The sequence below is a fragment of the Hyla sarda genome, chromosome 4 (assembly GCF_029499605.1).
Source record: "Hyla sarda isolate aHylSar1 chromosome 4, aHylSar1.hap1, whole genome shotgun sequence".
NCBI lineage: Eukaryota > Metazoa > Chordata > Amphibia > Anura > Hylidae > Hyla > Hyla sarda.
The window spans coordinates 325,009,270-325,030,889 of record NC_079192.1 but is presented as its reverse complement, the minus strand read 5'-3'; the positions used below and the strand labels follow the sequence as shown (position 1 = coordinate 325,030,889).

Genomic DNA, 21,620 nt, shown 5'->3' with positions numbered 1-21,620 from the left:
TCTAGAGGCGGAGTAACCCTTCAAGCATTTGCATAAAGTTGTCAGAAGTTCAAATATTGGTAAAACGGTTTTATGTCTTACATGTCCTCCCTTATTTGGCTGCTAAAGATTGCGGTATATAAAGTTCGTCTTTTCATACATCAGTGTATTGTTGTTAGTAATGTTCCCTCTTTAAAATTGATGTATAGAAAAAGTAAAGAAAAAATTAAGCAATATGTATGTGTAAAATCCAAATCCCATATTTTCTGCTCATACATTTCTTTGCCCAACTATACCCGGTACATGTCTTATGATATACAGTGGTCCCTCAACATACGATGGTAATTTGTTCCAAACGAGCCATCGTTTGTCAAATCCATTGTATGTTGAGGGATTCGTGCAATGTAAAGTATAGGAAGCTGTACTCACCTCTCCCCGAGGCTCGCGATGGTGTCCCCGCTCTCCCGATTGTGACCCCGGACCTCCGCTGGGCTCTTCTGGTCTTCTCCGGTCCTCTGCTGTCTTCCGCAAGGCCTTACTGGGCTTGCGTAGCGACATCATTACGCCGCTGCGTACGCCATTCCTATTGGATGACGTGCGCAGCAGCGTATTGACGTCATCGTAGAGGGCCGAGAAGACACCGGAAGACCAGCGCTGGACCCGGAGGGCACCCTGGAGCATCGTGGAGGGGTAAGTAATATTTACCGCACCACACGGGGAACATTAAGCTGCTATCCGGCAGCAGCTTAAGCATTTTGCGCTGCCGGATAGCACTTAATGCGATGGCCCCAACATAAAAAAGCATCGTAAGTCGATGCTGACATCGACATGCGATGGCCTCTGAGAGGCCATCGTATGTCGATTTGATCATATGTCGGGGCCATCGTAGGTCGGGGGGTCACTGTATGTCCTATTTGTACTAAACCGTGGAACCATTAACCTCATATTGTACATCATTCCAGAAAAATAAAGATTGGTCTTAGCTGAAATAGTTCTGCATAGGCGTAATGCGGTGTTTCTTATTTTTCTAGCGTCTACACATTTAAAATATTCCCATCATAGTTAATTCGAGAGAGTTTAAAATTTCCCTATTTGCAGATGACATTCTTTTATCCCTATGTAACCCCCAAATCTCCCTGCCTAATTTACACATAGCCATTAAAGAATATAGTAGCCTCTCAAGCTATAAAATAAACTCACACAAAACAGAGGCCTTACCAATAAACATCTCTGATGGGATCCTTCAGTCCTTAAAGTCCTCTTTCCCATATAAATGGCAAACTAAATCCCTATCCAATTTAGGTATTCCTCTTACCGCCAAATACCCTACCTTATACAAGGTTAACTTCCCACCCCTCTTGAATAACATCAAAGATTTATTGAAAAATTGGTCCTCCCTTCCACTATCCTTTCTTGGAAGGGTAACTACGATAAAGATGTCCATTCTACCCAAAATATTATATCTCCTTGAAACGTTACCTGTTCAAGTCCCCAAAACCATGCTGAAGAAACTTCCATCTGAAATGCTTAAGTTCATATGGGGTGGGGGCAGCCATAGACTCCCCTCGTCTGTCCTTATCACTAAAAAAGCCCATGAGGGTCTGGCTGTACCAGACCTCCATAAATATTATCTATCAGTTCACCTGCGTCGAATCCCATCTTGGTCAACATTCTTGGCCTTTAACAAGTGGACGGAGGTGGAAAAAATGTGGGTATTCCCCATCCACCCAAGTTTCTTCATATGGTCCAGAGACCCCATAAACACACCACCTAAATTATTGGGCCCTATGAAATTGACAATTAAAATTTCGGAACAATCTACTACTATGTTCAAACTAAAATCTACACCTTCTCTTCTTACCCCTCTCTTATATAACCCTCTGATACCAGAAAGCTGGGACCCCATGGATCAAAGGCCAACTCTTCCATTTAGCAGATTTAGTTAACCCACTCTCGAGAACACTTATCCCATTCCAGGGCTTAAGCGATAAACATGACCTTCCAGATGATGCCTTTGGGCTGTATCAGGCATTTATTAGTTATGTGGCACTACCCTCACACTGTCCCCCCTTCTCACCCCCCACACCATTTGAGATGGTCTCATATCTATTATTTACGATATTTTATCCTCAGAAGGAGGCATTGATGCTCACAGATACGCCTACATGGATAATTGGGAGTCATACCTAGGTAACCCTTTATCTACCTCGCAATGGCAGGCAATATGGAAGGCAGCTGCTAAATCGTCTTCATGTACCTCCTATCAGGAAAAGCAGTACAAAATCTTAACTCCTTAAGGACCAGGCCATTTTACACCTTAGGACCAGAGCGTTTTTTGCACATCTGACTACCATCACTTTAAGCATTAATAACTCTTAGATGCTTTTACCGAATATTCTGATTCTGACATTATTTTTTCATGACATATTCTACTTTATTTTGGTGGTAAATTTTCGGCGTTACTTGCATCCTTTTTTTGTGAAAAATTCAAAAATTTCATGAAAATTTTGAAAATTTCGCATTTTTCTAAGTTTGAAGCTCTCTGCTTGTAAGGAAAATGGATATTCCAAATAATTTTATTTTTTTTTATTCACAAATACAATATGTCCACTTTATGTTGGCATCATAAAATGGACATATTTAAACTTTTTGAAAAAATTAGAAGGCTTAAAAGTAGAGCAGCAATTTTCAAAAATGTCATGAAAATTGCAAAATCTGAGACCAGAGACACCAGAGACCCGATCAGCCCGGAATAGGAGAAAATCGCATGTCTGAATTGACATGCAATTTTCTGCGATCGCCGACATGCGGGGGTCCCGGGACCCCCCTAGGCATTGGCACGGCATGCCTGCTGAACGATTTCAGCAGGCATGCCATTCCGATCTCTGTCCGGCGAGCGGCAGGGACCGGAAAACGCCATGATGTTGTGGCACGTCATTGGTCCTTAAAGTCCAGGGTGCCATGACGTTCCACAACGTCATTGGTCTTTAAGAGGTTAATGAGGTGGTACCAAACCCCATAGAAGTTACACGCCTTTTCCCACAAGTGTCCCCTCTTTGTTGGAGATGTCAAACTGAAAATGGCTCTCTTCAACACATCTTTTGAGACTGTTTGGCTCTAAGGCACTTCTGGTTGGAGGTACAATCCCTAATCTTCCAAGTCTTGAATCTTCATGTCCCTCTCTGCCCGGCGACATATCTCCTGAATCTCCCCATTTCTGGTATGCCTTCTGTCTCCTCTAAGTTACTCCTACATATATTGACGGTATCAAAAGGCCTCATAGCCCGTTGGTGGAAATCCCCCAAACTTCCGCCGACCCGAGCCCTGATAGACAAGATCAAAGAGGTATATAGAATGGAACGCATTTCGGCAATACTTGATAATAAAATGCACATCTTTCAGAAAACGTGGAGGCTATGGGAGATATATGATAATTCTAAGTATAACTGATGACACGGCATGGTCATGCGAGATCCTATTCACCTTATTTTCTTTTTAATCTTCTATATTTTCCTTTTTCTTCCTCTTCTTCTTCCTTACTTAGTCTTGCCCTCTCTTCTTGTCTTACTACTCTCTGTTATGCTCTCTCCACATTTCTTCCTAATGCGAGGTTCTTCCTTAACACATATGCGATCATTGTTATTGTTCTTTTTATTGCATAATTGTTATGCTCAAGGCTCATTAAGCATGACTGTTTTTTTTTCTTTTCCTTTTGTTATATTGTCTTTTTCCTTTTATGTTAAAATGAAAAACTCATTAAATAAACAGTTTAAAAAAAATATTCCCATAGTAACTGAATGTTTTAAAGTTCTACTGTACGGAACAAATAACCTCAATAGAACATAACTATACCATGGCCTCTTTCTGTTTTTTATACAATAAGCCACATCAGAAAGGTCAAAGGCAGCTAAGTAAACTGTAACAAATCTAAGTAAGCTGCAAAAGTGAAAAACTAATGATAATATTACGTACTAAGTCTCCTGGTTACTGTTACTCAGGGGCGTCACTAGATTAAAACATTCGGGGCCAGTGCCCGAATGTAAAGCCTTGGCCGCTGTGTTCAGCAGTGGAGTATGAAGAGCCTCTGTAAAGATGCCCTGGAGGAGTCATGGAGTGTGCAGGCAGGTACTTGTGTAAATAATGTGCACCAGGGTGCTGAACTACAACTTCCAGCTAGAGGCATAATAGCTAAGAAATAGTGATCTACACAGAAAAGGAATGGACTTCCAGCTGTTGCAAAACTACAACTCCCAGCATGATAACAAGGGTGCCTTTATGCTGGGAGTTTTAGTTTTGCAACCGCTGGAGGTCCATCTATTTCATGATGGGGATAGTTTTATTCTGGTGTCTGGCTCTGAGGGGTATATTAGAGTTCAAAGAGGGGTCCTTATGAGTAGGGAGGGGCATTATGACTGTACAGGGGGCATAGTGGCTACAGGGGGCATGCCCTCTCTGTAGCCACTATACCCCCTGTGCAGTCATAATGACAACTATGTAGCCAGTGCCCCTATGACTCCTGTACAGTCATAATTAGGGATGAGCGAATCGAATCTGATGAATCCGAATTAGTTATGAATTTCAGGAAAAATTCACTTTGCAACGAATCCGAATATTGCCACGATTCGATCGCACAAATCACTTCATTAAACTTCATTTAGTGCGGTCCAGGCTCCAGGGCATCTAAGATGGCGGCTCCACATGTCAGGACATGGGGCAAGGAACTCTGGGAAGGAGGGAAGACGGGTAGGCGTGATGATCCTGAATCACATGCAGCATGCAGCCTATCAGCAGCCAGCCACCCCTATGTCTCAGCCCTATATAAATCGGCAGCCATCTTGCCGGCCAGCCATTCCAGCATTCTATTGCAGAGAGAGAGAGAGAGAGAGAGAGAGAGAGAGATATGGACAGAATGCAGTGTGTTGCACAGAAACACATTTTTACAGCAGAGATTCACCTCAAGCCCAAATCCAGCCTAGAAGCACTGATAGGGAAGGGAGAAAGTGCAATTTTGGGTGTAGTAAACAGTGACTGTGTGCTGCAGCACTGGTGTGTGCAACAGCTGAAAAGCTAATAGTAGCCAGCCAGTTAGGGTGAGCAGAGCACTAAAAGCCATAATCAACTGCTATTAGTGCCTAATACAGGTTGCGTAGTGGAGCGTATTGTCATCTATTAAGTGTAACCTGTGCGTACATAGGTGGTGTACCATTTTGTTTCTGTTAAAGTCTGAAGGCCCTAGTTACTGTGAAAGGCCAGCCAAAAGTACACACCTGCTGCTGTTGTAGGCGAATACTGTTTTAAGCGTAGTGGAGCGTATTGTACACCCCTCATAAGTGCATACTATGTCCATACATCTACGTGGTGTACCATTTTGTTCCTGTTATAGTCCTATGGGCCTAGTTACTGTGAAAGGCCGATGACAACTCCAGGCTGTGTCAATCAGCAATTATATGGACTCCTCTTGCTGCCACCAACTCCAGGCTGTGTCATTCTGCCAAATCATGGTCTTGTCATGCTTCTGCCACCTCCAAGCTGTGTTATTCAGCCACTATATGGTCTCCTCATGCTGCCACCACCTCCACGGTGTACTGTATGGTCTCCTCATGCTGCCTCCACCTCCACGCTGTGTCATTCAGCCACTATATGATCTCCTAATACTGATGCCACCTCCAGGCTTTGTCATTGTGCCACTCTGCGGCAGTGATTCTAATAGCGATGCCTCTAATCTGCATGTCATACTGAATAACAGTATTATTTGACTAACACAGCACACTCCCTATGCGTGTTACCGCACGGCAAAGTGTTCTACACCCCTATTGATGCTTTCTGTAGCACAGAAATAGCCATTTTTCAAAAATTCACTCATCTCTAGTCATAATGCCTTCTCTGTAGCCAGTATTCCCCCTGTACAGTAAAAAATGCCCCCTCTGTAGCCAGTAATATACCATCTTCACTGTACAGGGGGCATATTACTGGCTACAGAAGGGGATTTATGACTGCACGGGGGTGTACCGGCTACAGAGGGGGCTTTATGACTGTACATGGAGAAAGTAGCATCAGCTGACAGCCAATAAGACTAACCCCTCTCTCTGATCCTTAAGCGTGGAGCAAATTTTTTTTATGGTGATGCAACATTGAGTAGCCCCACCCCCTTGGCCCCTCCTTTTGTGGCTCCGCCCTTAGTCACTCCCAAGGCCCGTGCCCTGGATCTTTTAAATACCTAACAACGCCCCTGCTGTTACTGTCTACAATATATGTCTTTGTACAATGAGTCATCATTTAATGGAAACCACTTGATTCATCTGACACCAACAGCGTATACTGATGCCAGTGCTGGAAAATGTTGCAACCCTCCACTTATGGAGAAATGTATTTTACTGCATGTTTTAGCATATACCCTGCAAACAAAATATATTAATATACGTTATATTTTTGTGTTGGAATGGACTGAATTAAAGCCTATGCAGAAATGGTCTACTTTTTGTGTACCAGTAATAATACAAAATATAAAAAATTGGTATCTATTCTGTGTTTGATGTCTGTGACATGGTATGTCCAACCTTTGATGATTTTAAGTGACCCTAAAGTACACAGGGAAAAATTCCAATTTACATTCAGAATGTATAGTTAACATATCTAGTTCTCTCTGATCTTGCTGTCATGATTTATCCTATTTCCAGTCCCCTTCATGTATGTGAAAATCTGCCAGGTTTTCTGACTACCCTTCCCTTTTATTCAGCAATTGCTACAGGGTTCATCAGTGGAGTCTCCCTGCCTTGTTCTGTCTTAGGTATTATCTCCATTATTGTTTGTGACCATAAGAGAGTAAACCAGCTTCCCCATGGTAATTACTACAGTTGTACAGAATGAGACTCCATAGTGCTTTGTCTGTGCACATACTATACTTGTTTTTGTTCAAGCATAAGTTCAATATTACTTGTATATTATAATTCTTCTATTCTAATATTATAATGATACATACAGAAACTTAATGATATCTAATGGAATTTATAGTGGGCACCTTGTCTCTTATTTGTTGCCGGACTTTCTCTCTTTCTGCTTCCATCCTGGCATGCTTGGCCTTCCTCTCCTCCTCTTGTTGACGCAAAGCTTCCTGTCTTTCTTCTTCTTTCTTCTGGGCATCTGGATCTTTCTCCTCTTCACCTCCAAGCATTTTCCCCATATCCTTTGTTGCCCCTGTGGATGATGAAAAAAACAACAACATGACAGCAAACTGCAGGAACAAATTGTAGAAGCAATATATAATTTGTCATGTAGTATTAATGAAATACATTCAGTTCTCAATTATTTACAATGAGTTCTATAGGACTGGTAGTGGGGCCTTTTATTCCACATCCTGAGCCACTTCGAGTTTCACTAGGACGTGGAGTCACAGACAATGAATATGTAAATTGAGTGGGCGGGGCATCTCCTCCTGCGCGCGATTCACTGAATTTAGCAGAGGATCTTCTGGAGGACATATCTCAGGACCTACTGGACATATTTAGGTAAGTGACCCCTCGTTGGACTCCTGTTCACCAACACTATAACCCAGTGTATTGGGTTTAGTGTGGGTGAACAAGTTGACAGTTTTCCGTTAAAGTTTGTTTTGTCAGCTGGTAGTGAGTCACTTGTATAGTGAGGACAAGTTAACATGTTAAGTTAGTGCTGCACAGGATAGGGGATAAGATGCCTGATCGCGGGGGTCTCACCGCTCCCCGTTAGAATCAGCCCCCGGAGCGTGCTCGCTCCGGGTCTGATTACTGGCGATCATGGGGACGGAGAATAGTGATGTCACGGCTCCTCCCCCGTGTGACGTCATGCTCCGTCCCCTCAATGCAAGCCTATGGGAGGGGGCGTTACAGCTGTCACGCCCCCTCCATAGGCTTGCATTGAGGGGCGGAGCGTGACGTCACACAGGGGCAGAGCCGTGACATCACTATACCCATAAATCTAACGGGGTGCGGTGGATCCTTGTGACTGTTATATCTTATATTCCTATACCTCTTGACCATTTCCATAGTCTACTTCCCTCATCCTTATTTATTTATTCATCCTTAATTAAACATAATAATGAAATATTTTATATATATATATATATATATATATATATATATATATAATATTATTATATATTTATTTCATATTTATTTATTATATTAATTATATAAATATCTTATCCTAATATAAAATTTATTTATTTACAATATATATATATATATATATATATATATATATATATATAAAACAATTTATTTACCATATTTACATACTATTGTATTCATTTATACCCCTCTTGCTCACAACATGGCAAATGAGGTGGATGAAAAAATCTCTATACCTCAAGGGTTTGAGTTTATTGATGAAAACATGATCCAATCTATGGTAGATCAATCTGTTTCCAAGTCGGTGCAATCTGCTATTTGCACCGATATGTCATCAATTCCGGACGTTATCAACCAATCTTTTGCCAAAGCCAAGGCTCATTCTAATAAATCCTCCCTTCCAGGTCCATCTACTCCCTTAGACCAATTTTGGTCTGCAGAGGACTCCACGACCAAATTGGCAGAGGGATGGCACAAATGGAAAGCCTCCCATAAAAGGCAGCTTAAGTCATCTGGTCCTTCTAAATCCAAACACCATAAAAAAAAACAAAAAGGGCAGGTAGTGGATGCTCTGGGCCTGTGTAGATGATGACATGAGCCATGCCAGGGAGTGGAGTCTAAGGTGCCGCTGGTTTTCACCAGAGGCCGCTGCAAAGCGGGATAGTCTTGCTGCGGCAGGTGGCATCCAGGTCACTACCCCTGGTAAGACTCGTCCACATAGCTAGCTGGAAGGTGGCATGGCATAGAAGGAGACTGGCAGGATGTGGCAAGATGGCAGAAGGTCAGGGCAGGTAACACAGGTGCAGGGTAGATAAGGTAGCAAGGAACAGGTACACGGTAACAGGAACACAGGACTTTCACTATGGCACTAGGCAACCAAACATCCGTCAGGGAAACAAGGGAAGAGCTGATATTTAAAGACAGTGTGCTTAAATATCAGTGTCCAAGACCTACTCTTCCTAATAAACTGGCCAACACACCTGACTTGGACCCGATTCTTGTAATATATCCGAACAAGTCGGGCAAAAAAAACCCAAAAATGGGTTAATCGCTCTTTTAGAGTGATTCAAGATAGATTTCTTGACTTATTAGGCCCCTTGACAAAAAAACTTGATTTATCCGAGGAGGCAATTTAATCTGAAATGCCTATAGACCTTGCAATCCTTAGGGGTTGGGTCCAATGGCCCATTTGCCTCTTCGGAAATAGTAATGCCTCTATTTACACGGAAAGAAACAAAGAGATCAGTCCTAATGAAGATGGATTAACAATTAATTTCCCTTACCTCTACTTCTTCAGATAACCCTACAGTTGGTCTACTTTATGGGTATTGATTTGTCAGGGAAATAGATAAATATGTAAGTTTGTTTTCCACATTAGATAAAGCACAGTCTTCCTTACGAAAAGTGCTTCACTTCCGTGTTTTTGGGAGGGCTGAGAAATGGAGGGTGTGGTTTCCCAGCTGACAGTCCCAAGAAGGACAACATTCCCGGGTGCCGAAAGATATTCCCTTCCTACAGTCCCCTTCCAACCCATCCCGTTCTTCCCCAACAGTGGGAGGCCTTTGAGAGTGAGAGGCCATCGTAGTTACTCCAAATCAAGACCTACTACCGGTAAGTACTCCTCTAACACTTTTTTCTCAAATTCCTCTGGGCGAAAGGATAGCTCATTTTTTACATACTTGGGCTATGGTAACATCAGATGGGTGGTATTAAATACAATACTAGGCTTTCAAATAGAGTTTGTATGTCCACCTGTTCAGACTCAAATCCCTCATCCGATAATTTTTTCCATCACGGATCAAGAAATAAAAGATCTATATTCCAAAGGTGCAATTATAGAGGTCCCTCCTCAATCTCAAGGTTATCTGAGCAACCTTTTTCTGGGACAGAAAAGAGATGGAGGTTACAGACTGGTGATAAATCTAAAAACCCTCAATTTTGTAGTATATCAACATTTCAAGATAGAGGGTATTCATCTTTTGAGAGATCTTTTATTGGAAAACGATTATTTAACAAAGATAGACCTCAAAGATGCCTATCTCACGGTGCTTATGCATCATCTATCCCAACTATACCTCCAATTTTTATGGGAAGGTCACAAATGGCAGTTTAAAAACCTACCATTCGGTCTATCTTAAGCACCATGGTGCTTCACAAAATTGCTCAAACCTGTAATAGCCCTTTTGAGAGCTCGAGGTGTCCGTCTTATCATCTACCTGGATGACATTCTCTCATTATGGCTAAGACTCAATCCTTGATCTACCTTCAAACTCAATGGACCCTATCCTTACTTTCCGATCTGGGTTTCCTCATCAACAACAAAAAAATTTGTCCTATCTCCTTCAAGAGAGATGAAATTCTTAGGACTCCTTATCAATACTCAGTCTGCAACCCTTAGTCTTCCTTCAAAGTAATTGGAGACCATCAGAAGAGAAATCCGCTCTATGTTGAACAAACACATGATCTCTCTGCGCTCAATAGCTCGCATAGTGGGTTTTCTTTGGGCTTCCATTCAAGCCATCTTTCCAGCTCCACTCCACTACAGAGCTCTGCCACGTCTCAAAGCTTGACATCTTCGAAACGGATTAGGTTATTCAAAACGTTTTCCCTCAGGAAAACTGGTTGGTGAATGGCATTTCCACCATATAAATGAAACCGTTTTATTAGTGAAATATCCTTTTCCCGACTATCTCGACTTAATAAGGGGCGTGGTTTCAGGTATGACATTTTTTTCCGGGGCATAAACAAACTGGATTATTGGGCTATTTTGTTTTGGGGCATATTTTGGCATATTTGGGCATAAGTGGCCCAGGTGCCCAACCTTTTCACATGACATGCGCCAAAATTTGCACAATTGAAAGCTGTAAATAGAAATTCAATTCTGGGAATAAATGAGTTTCAAACAAGCAGATTCCATATTTTAGATTAGGTGAAACAGAGTTTTAAATGATTACCGAATTATGAAAAGATGAAATCATTCTGTTTTCCCGATACACTTTTTATTTATTCTCCCAATTGCGTCTTCTCTACATGCTACCTCTGCTCAGGGAATCGCTATGATGTCATTACTGATGTCATGGGTTCCCTAGCAACCTTGCCAGTGCTAAATGTAATCAATAAGGTTATGTTTTGTGTGAAAGGAAACTAATTATTAAAACTAATTATTAAGTCACTTGTCACAGAACAGTGTTTGGCTGTCAGGGCCAAGAAAGACAGTATGTAGTATTATGGTTGGGGGCACAGTGACCATCCAATGCCAATAAACCTACAGGCAAATAGAGGCTTGTCCTCTCATGTTTTAATGAAAATGTGAGTAGTGTGTTACATTTTTTTATTAGTCTTCCATGAGATCAGACACAATTCTTACAATCCTCAGACCTCAGGTATTTAAAGAGAGTCTGCCAATAGATTTATGCTTCTTGACCCACACTGCAACTCAGCACTGCCTTTATGACACTTGAACTTAGCAGAAAAACATGATTTTATAACTTTGCAAACAGCCATCAGTTTAGGGACAGGGACTATGTCAATTTTTTCTCTACCTTGATGTCATCTGTCAGGAACTGCTAGATAGCCAACATATAAATTAGAAAGATAATGTGTTCTGCTGAAATTGGCAGTGCCAACCAACTTCTTAGAAAAGTGTACAGGTGGCTTTATTTGTTTTATTGTAAAACTCCCTTAGGAAAAAAATTATCCTTTATAACATGAAATCAATGTAGATAAAAGCTACATTACTCATATGGGAATAAGAAATAAGAGAAACTGGCTTTAACTGTGAACCCCTTAAATAACAATTGAAAATGGGGGAGGTCAGTTATCCTACACTACTAATGCCGTTTACTGCAGCCTTTATTATGCGTCCCATCTTTAAGGGCTGTGCCTTAGTGGAATGAGCATCTTGCTGATGTAGTGATATCACAAAATGATACATTTTTTTGTAAGGGTAAACGCTGAACATTAATAAGTATGTAGCAGTAATGCTGTATCTGGAAAAGGTGGATAAAGGTGTATTTATATGGAAGCTGTCAAAGATTGAAGTACCTTCTGCTACCATTTCCACCTTGACAAGATTCACCATAGCTGGAAATGGCGGCATGGTTATTCACAGACAGTAACAAAGGAGTAATGAGTAAAATAAGCCTTCAGATAAACAAAGCCATTGTAAGTGATATTAATATACGTTTTCTGATACGGATGAGAGATAAGGCTCTTATGAAGATCAAGAACAGTAGGTGGTGGTATTGAATATTCATGTGTAGCCTCCAAGCTATTAAAATCTATGCTCTGCTGGATTTCTAGTCACGGCAGGAAAACTGGGCAATATACAATGGAAGGGAACCGGATATTAAATGGTTTCATGGGGGAACATTTGTGCTACATTAATGAAAGAGTGGACATGATTGTGATGGGTGGTTTTTCATTTATAATACAGTGACCCAGATGTATCAATATGTCTCAGGCAAAAACTATCTGATTTCACCATAGCAACCAATCACAGCTCAGCTTTCATTTTACTAGAGCAATATGAGAAATTAAAGCTGAGCTGTGATTGGCTGATGATGAAATTAGACAGTTTTTTTTTCTCAGACACATTGATAAATCTGAAAAGTACATACACGTCTCTTGCTGTAAGCTTTGTTCACACTGTATAAGAATAGTAAAATAGGAATACAATACGTCCGTAATATAATCACACAGTGTGAAATGAATAGCAAAATACAGCTTTAAAATAGAAATATATTACGTCTGTATTTTTAAATGTAATAATGTGTACAATAAATGTCTAAAAGTGCCAGTCATTGTGCAAACTGTTTAAAAAACTAAAGTAATTTCAACACCGATATATAACGTCTTTATTTTTTTTAAACAGTCTGTGCACAGACACTTTTCCATAGACTTTCATTATGCACATTATCACATAAAAAATATGGACGTAATATATTTCAGTATTTTGCTATTCATTTTACACTGTGTGAACATAGCCTTAGGGTAAGGTCACACGTAGCTAAAATCAGCCTCCTACTTTGCATGCGTGTCCCTGCTTTGTCTGCTCGTAGCAGCAATCCGCCGCTACGAGCAGACACAGAGGGAGATGCAAGTCGCCTGGACACATGCGCAGTGTACTCACATACATCGCGGCCACTCTTGGCCACACAGAGGGAGCGACCGCGATGTCTGTGAGTACACTGCGCATGCACTCACAACTCGTAGCTCCCTCTGTGCCTGCTCATAGAGGTGGATTGCTGCTGCAAGCAGGAACACATGGGCAAAGTAGGAGGCTGACTCTATGGAAGGTCACTAGCATCAAATATGCTGGGAATGCGCTAACTGTGACCCTACCCTTAAAGGGACTGAGTAGGATTACAAAACCATGCTTTGTTTCCCCAAAAAAAGTTTCTCACCTATTTACTACCTCATTCACCTTGATATAGCTGCAATACTAGATTAAACCCATGAACACGTGTCAAGACTGTTCCTGGAAGAAAACAATTATGTTTTTTAATCCTGTAGGGTTTCCTTAAAAAAATTATATTTAAATATATTTCAGAATTGAACGGCCTTCCTGATGGGTTCATATTTGCTTTACAAAGGGTTAGAAGCAGCATTGTACAAGATGGGAACAAAAATGAGGGTTGGGATAAAGTGCCAAAAAGAGTCCCTTATTTACTATTGGATTTCTGTGTAAATTTAGTAGGAAGAGTCAGAGGAAATGCTTTTCACTATATCTATTAAGGGCATGCGTTAAAAAATTTCCAACAATCCTGTTACTTTTTGTTTATTTTTTTTTAAAGGGGGAGTGGTTTTCAAATTTTGCACAAAATAGTTCACCCCGTTTTTGGGGTGAAAAAAATTACAATGAAAATGGGAAAAAGGAGCTTACCTAATGATGTGAACACTGAGTAGTCAGGCAAAGGCTTATATCCAAAGCCTATTGGAGAATAACTTGTAAATTAAATCAACGGATATCGCACCTTTAGGATGGATATCATTTGATTTAATTGATGTGTGATTTAAAAACTGCACGGAATAAGATTAGTCTCGTATGTTTATTACAGATACGCAAAACAAAGAAAAAAATTTTTTTTTTTCTATTTTTACAATTTTTTTTGGGAGGAATACTTAACGATGTATTCATAAAATATATTGGATGCATCTGATGAGAAATATTAGATCTCTATGGATCAAAGTTCTTGGTAATACTTACCTTATACCTGGATGAATACTCCAAAATAAATCAAAGAGCGCAATGTGGTGTTTTATTAAAATATCAGTTTTTACTATAAAGCTGGCTCTGGATCTGCTGCAAGTCTGACTTCTGAAAACCCATGTGAATAGCTGATATTGTAGTTATAGATTTCCTCTACGGCATATTATAAGCCTCCTGAACCATTCTTTTGTAGCATCTTTATACCCTCTGGGTAATAGAGGGAGGCAACAAAAGTGGATCTGCACTCTATGATGCCCATGAGGCCTAATAGGACATACAGAAAGTGGTGCCCACTATGATACCCATGAGGCCTAATAGGACATACAAACAGAGCTGCCCTATATGATCCCATAAGGACTAATGGGACATAAAAAAAGAGGTGCCCTATATGATGCCCATGAGGCCTAATAGGACATACAGAAAGAGGTGTAATATTGAGACACCTTATATTTTTGATTTACCCATAGTAGGGAAGATTTATCAAACCTTCTGCAGAACAACAGTGGTGCAGTTGCCCATAACAACCAATCAGATACCAACTTTCATGTTTAAAAAGGTCTCTGAAAATAAAATATGGACTTTGAGTGGTTGCTTTGGACAACTGCTCCACTACTCCTCTGCACTTTTTCAGTGGAATAGAAGAAGATCAATACAAAGTATGAAAATGAAATCTCTTACCCCCTAAAGCTTGTTTCATAACAAAATCCATGGTCTTCTGAAGAGTTCTGCCCTGCCGGTCAAAGATGTATTTTCATCCAGTACAGTTGTAAGGAGACACTATGAAACAGACAGAGAATATTGAGAAATGTATATTATTCTGAGGAAATTGATAAAATTTTAAGGATTACTGATGTTTGTTGTTTTACTATATAGAATGTACATGTAGTAGGATAGTTATTAAACCTCCCCCGGTGCGCAGACACCTCTACATAAATTCAGCAAACCCTTGTGTTCATACTAAAATCCAATCTAGCAGAGATTTTAGCATCTGTTTTTGCTGTTTTGGCAGAGTAAACTTCCGTAAATATTGTGCATGGGGTGGGCATTAACATGTCCATTAACATGCCCCCCCCCCCCCCCCCAGCGCTGAATTTTATTTTCCATATTAGACACTTCCAAAAATAACCACACTTGATAACTAATCCCTGTGGTATTCATCATCACCATGAAAATACTACACTTGACTCATTATACAGTATGTCTATATAAACATAAACTTGCCTCACTGTAATGAATGTGTGATTTCATGCGCACACAGGACTTTGCATACACGTTTGTTGGCAGTTTCCATTGGGGGTTCCTGTATTTTTAGATTAGTATTCTATGTTTATATCACACTGCAGCAGACACTCAATAATTACACGCAATTGAGCAAAGAAGAACTTGACACTTTCTGGCAAAAATAGAATCTTGGATTATTTTTGCCACCAGCTATTATAGACTCAGAAAAGCAGCTACATAGCCTGAGGAGTATAAGGATAAAAGGTTTATGTATATAAAAAAAAAAGCTTCAGAAATGGAAAAGTATTGGTCTCCATCCATATTTTTCTTCTTGCATCTTTGTCGCAGTACACAGCTTCTGATCTATGTCCCCCAAGTGAATAGAACAGCAGAGCTCCCCACTGCTCAAGTCACTCTCTATGGGACTGCCAAAACATACAACGCTTGGCTATGTGCAGAAGTCTCAAAAAGAGAACTTCAGCCCTTAAAGTGAACAAGTCACCAGAAGATGGTGGGAGATCAGCTGCCAAGTGGCCTAGAGTGGGCAGAACTGATGTAGTAAAGGGGTCAGAGATGGTCCAAAGGGCCCCTAAAAGACAGGTAGATCAAAAATAAGCCGGAACCCTGTAAGAAAGTCCTGTGAATACAGTGGGACAAGCCCAAGAGGGTCCCTTTAAGGCAAACTGGGGCTAAAGAAGAAACTCCCCTTTGGCATCCTGTTAACACTGACCTGTGAGTAATTACAGGGAACCTGTCATCACTTTCATGCTGCCTAAACAATAATTCACCACGGTCATCCTACGTGGCCTCTGCCTGACCCACCGACCTTTATTGACAGATCTCTCACTATACCCAAACGGGGAGATCTATCCATTAAGGTAGGTGGGGTGGGGAGAAGCTGCTGGGGACCACCCTGGTTACAATGGTTTAGGCAACAGTAAACTGGAAGACTTTAGTACTGTCTTTTGAGAGGCCAAAGGACTTGGATTGTGACAGTAAAGCCACTTAGTGGTCTGGGACTGTATGTCTGTTATGCAGAAAGTTGGGTGATTTCCATGTGTGCACATTATTAACTAAGGGTTCAGAGCAATTTTGTATTAGGATGTAACTTAGGGGTCATAAAGCCGCATTGAGGTGCAGGGAAGATCTATTAGAAGTGGCTGGGACAACCCTCTGAGAAGGCTGCAACCATTAAACTTGTTGTGCTATTCTTGGTCCCTGCAAACATCAATTGTTCATGCATTCTTGTAAAGAAAAGGAGCATTACTGTTAGCTGCTATGATTCACACCCATTTTTCAAGGGAAACCTGGTAAGCATCCCTATAAATGTGTTATTATTGGTCTTTGATGTAAGTAACCTCGAGGATCCTGTGAGTGATTTGCAATGCTCTAGGAGAGCCATCTAACTGTTCTCAGCCTTCAAAGCAATCTCAATTACCATCATTATTAATCCTGATGAAAATGATCAGAATCTTGTTGCTGTTTAATGCAAGTAGAAAATGGCACTTAACAACCAATGGGAGGCGACGCATCTAAATCCAAAAAAAGAGATTATCTCCTTTTCATGTGCTGCATGGATTATTCAGTACCATGTGGACATTTCTGTCACAGAAGCCACAGACTGGCAGCAGGTACATACGAGCCATTTGTGATCATAGGCTTTACATGTGTAAGACGTTCCTCAAGTCATAGAGATTCCACATAAAATCCCTTACTGTATGTCCAGTTCATTGTTATGAAAGCACTAAAATCACACTGGCACATTCAGTTTTCAGGAATGGTTAGGAAGAAAAAAATAATATTTCAAAGCAATTTTGCTGTATGAATTTTAACATGCAGATCAACTTATTTACTTCTGAAAATGCACCATTAAAAAAGGTCACCAAACTTTAGTCAAAATGAACTCTCCACAAAAATTTGTGATTTTATTTCCTATACCCCGATGATAAATCACATCCTATATTTTTTATTAAATAATGACATTCAATAAATATCCACCACTATCTCAAAATGCTGGATAAGAATACATCTTATTTTTCATCTATAGGAAAAAATCCCCTTTAGAGGCCAAATTATTTGAAAGCCAAATTGGCACATAAAACTAGCACAGTCATAATACATGACAAAGTGTCCCATCATGGATTGTCTAGACCTCAGATGTATTTATGCTTATAAAAAAAGACAAGATTTTGAATATTACTTTCTAAAGTGTATGGTAGTCTAACTTACAGACAATAGGTTTACAGATTGCCAAAGGCACTACCCAGCATTAGATTGAGATGTAACAGCTACACTCTCTTCACTTAGTAGCAGGACATGTTTTCCGATAACCAAGTGAGGTCTCTGGGTCAGGATATCTACACATTTCTATTAGACATACCTGACTTTTCCCTTCTTTACCTTGTTACAGGGTTTAGTTTCATGTGCTTCGAAGACCACATCAAGCTTTAAGTGCTTGTTAGGTGGAATGAAGAAAAGGAATCTTGAGACATTGCATATATCTAGGAACATAGAAATAGCATACAAGAAGTCCAGCTCCCCTCCGTGTCACTGCGTGGACCGGTGTGGACTACATCGTAAGGTATATAGAAAAGCAAAGATGGATGTCCAGCGCAGCTCCCATAAAACGTAGCTTTTATTGAATATAAATCAACAGGTACATGGACAGTGTAGACAAGTGTCGCGTTTCGGTCCGACAAGGGTCCTTAGTCATACTAAGGTCCCTTGTCGGACCGAAACACGTCACTTGTCTACACTGTCCATGTACCTGTTGATTTTTATTCAATAAAAGCTAAGTTTTATGGGAGCTGCGCTGGACATCCATCTTTGCTTTTCTATATACCTTACGATGTAGTCCACACCGGTCCACGCAGTGACACGGAGGGGAGCTGGACTTCTTGTATGCTATTTCTATGTTCCTAGATATATGGGCTAAACGAATATGTGAGTTTCTCTCCCTTCCTATAATTTGGGACTTGTTTTTAATGATTGTTTCTTTTATTGAGGTACTACTGTGCTCTTTATGATGAGATGACGTACATGACCTAAGGAGGAGTGAGTCGATTGGCATCATTGCAAGAATCATCTCTTCACTCACATGGAGGGATAATAATTGAAATATGTGGACCCACACGCTTATCCGACAGTAAAGGAATTTGGACTCTCAAAACATGGGACTGATCGATAACAATAATGGATAGGAATCTTTTTATCCAGAGGACCAATTGGGTCTAATGTATATTGTAAAGTTGTGCCCAGTTGTATGTGACCAGAGGCTTATGTGTAGGCTGTGTTGTGAATGTGGCATGGGTGTGTAGGTGATGGGTCACAGTGTATTATCACATAGCACGGGGTGTAGGTGTGTATGTGTGTGTGTTTGGTATTGCTTGGAGTGTGGGGGGAGGGGGGGGGGATTGATTGATATGTGTGTGTGGTGTATGGGTTGTTAGTTACCATGGAGATGGATAATATTAGGATAGGGGGGATGGGATTATATGGGGGGGTGGGGGGGAGGTTGTCGTCATCATTACACGAACTAATGAACTAATTAATCACAATTATATTGCACTATAATTAATTTAGGTTATTCATATCTTCACATTATGCTCACTAGCACATACAATGATCACAAGTACACACAATAGGGTATTATCACTAGGTGTTTTATTGAGTTTTTGCTCTCTTATGGGAATAATACAATTGCACAAGTGTATGACATATCATTCTATTTTTTGGTATTGTGGTGTTGGTTGTGCATGCATAGGCGTGTGTGTGGGTGTGTGCACATGCATGCATGCACACACAGGGGAGTTTTGTGTGTGTGCTGGTGCATGTGCATTCACTTCACACATATCCATATATAACTAAAACTTTTTTTCATATATATAGAGGTGGATTACATTTCACACAATATTATTATTATATTTTTTCAATCATTATAATTTTTTCATGATAAGTGTAAATGGAGGGTGGGGTAGAATATATGGATGTGGGATATCAGGTATAGTCTGTGGGATTCTTGTCATATATAGGGGGCTCCCTAAAGATAAGGATACATAATTATGAGAGGTATCAAGTGATTATATGAAATATGGATAATGATATGGGTCTTATGTCCTTATGTTTCTTGCTTTGATGGACAATGAGGGTATCTATTTGTATTGTAATAATTTATAATTGTTTTGATAGGTAATTATGTTGTAAAGGGTGATCATATTTAGGATTGAATGGTATGGTAATCCAGCTTTTGATGTTTGATATGTGATCATCATTTTTTCAATACAGTACAAACAATTTATAATCTTATGTACCTTCCCTTGTTGTGATATGCGATGCGGCTCCCCTAGTGGATATCTGAGAATGGTTACGCTCGGAGCGCATGCGCGGATCCAATGGCGCTATGCCGTCTTTCGGAGGGCAGTCAGTACGGGCGGATGTGCTTCAAGTTATGACGCGCATCCGTCGGTGACGCCACCCGGAAGTCGGCCGGCGTCTGGTTCCGCTACATGCGCCATTGGAGGGCGACCATATAAATAGCCGGTAGTTCCTACCTCATGTAGCGCCTCTTGAGAAAGGAATCATCCGAAACACGTGTCGAGGTGCAGGATCATCACTGGGAAGCCGTCAGCATGTCACAATTAGGTATTGTATTGATTTGAGTTATTATAATTATGTGCTGACTAGACTTAATACTGCTAGATTTCAATTGGCATTACTGATTACTATATATATCCTGGTGATATCCTGCTTAGCTTTGTGTTGGGGGGTTTTTTAAGGGTGGGTTATTTTATGGGTGTTTTTTCTACCTGTTTTTGTATATGTAATAAAGATTTATATTTTTTGACTATATCTTTGGGCTAATTTTGTAGGTTATTGATTAAATTATTAGCCGCGTTGGGCTTGTAGGTAATATAAGTTTTATGGGAGCTGCGCTGGACATCCATCTTTGCTTATCTAGGAACTTAGTATGCCTGTTAGTTACTGGATATTGGTAATGACTTTGATGATCATTACCAATCTACACTGTCATTAGAATGGTTCCAAGTCTACCATGGGCAACTGAGCACTTTGTCTTTCCCCGGTCAGAGTCTCCATTTTTTTTTTTTAGTTTTGAAACCTGGCTGTAATCTAGTTGTGATTGTTGGTCTGTCTTCTAATATACAGCCCAATGCCACCTATCTATGCCATTCTGACCATTCCGGAAACATGTCCCAAGTATTTATTTTAGTGTCCTAAATGTTAGGACGGACAATGGCTTTGAGGCCCATAAACCATTTGCCCTTTATAACTAGTAAAACCATTTGTTTTGCTCATTTTGAATTTGAATAAAAACAAATTCCCAGCTCTGTTTAATAAAACATCATGCTTACAAGATAAAGAAATGTAAAAATTTCATGATTCACTAAAAAGACAAAAAACACTGTATATAAAAATAAAGATTTTACTCCATTATAAATTAATAACTACTGATGTTATATTATAACAAGGAGGTGTATTTGTTATTACAGAAATTGATCAATAACCTTACAGATTCAGATTCAGTGGTTATTTTGAATATAAAACCTTGTTACACATGATAACAAAAAGATTGTGTACTGTATTCCAATAATGTGTTCAATGTATGTTATAAAGCATGGAAGGCCATTTGTAAACCTACTCTAAAGCTATTTTTAGACAGAACACTTATTTGTCAATAGAAATGACTTTTTAGCACAGAATACTATTCTATTATACTCACAGATTATTTTTAGCACAACATACTTTGTATTGACAAACAATTTATAAGGAGAAATAGAAAACATTTCTTACATTCATCTATAAGTATAAAACTCAATGTATGTGCGTATGTGTGTACGTATGTATCTTCCAGCAACTTGCTTTTGCGAAGGGTGAAGGTTTTTCTCTTAAGTTGTATGCAAGTCTATGGGACTCTACTCTAGTATATCTCTTGATTGTGTTTCTCTCAGGCTGCAGGGATTGCCCAGGACTTTTAAACATCCTGACAGGCACAGAAAATAGTTAGTGTTGGAAAAGGGATATAAGGTTGGAATATGAAGACAAGAGCGTCATTAGGTAGAAAGACAGCAACACCAGGTACTCAGCTAGTA

General features: G+C 40.1%; 1 protein-coding gene across 6 annotated transcripts in view; it reads right to left on the bottom strand.

The window, feature by feature from the left end:
• CPLX2 (complexin 2) overlaps positions 1-21,620 on the bottom strand; it is a 171,716-nt gene that overhangs the window by 29,753 nt on the left and 120,343 nt on the right. For 5 of the 6 annotated variants that reach the window (XM_056574977.1, XM_056574972.1, XM_056574974.1 and 2 more), the window contains exons 2-3: positions 14,971-15,069; positions 6,998-7,173 (exon numbers count right to left, since the gene is read on the bottom strand). In XM_056574977.1, the coding sequence (XP_056430952.1) occupies positions 6,998-7,173; positions 14,971-15,001 (207 nt within the window). In that variant the 5' untranslated portion in view covers positions 15,002-15,069. Of the gene's footprint in view, positions 1-6,997; positions 7,174-13,486; positions 13,511-14,970; positions 15,070-21,620 lie in introns of those variants that run through there. The other variant, XM_056574978.1, reaches the window with a different exon arrangement.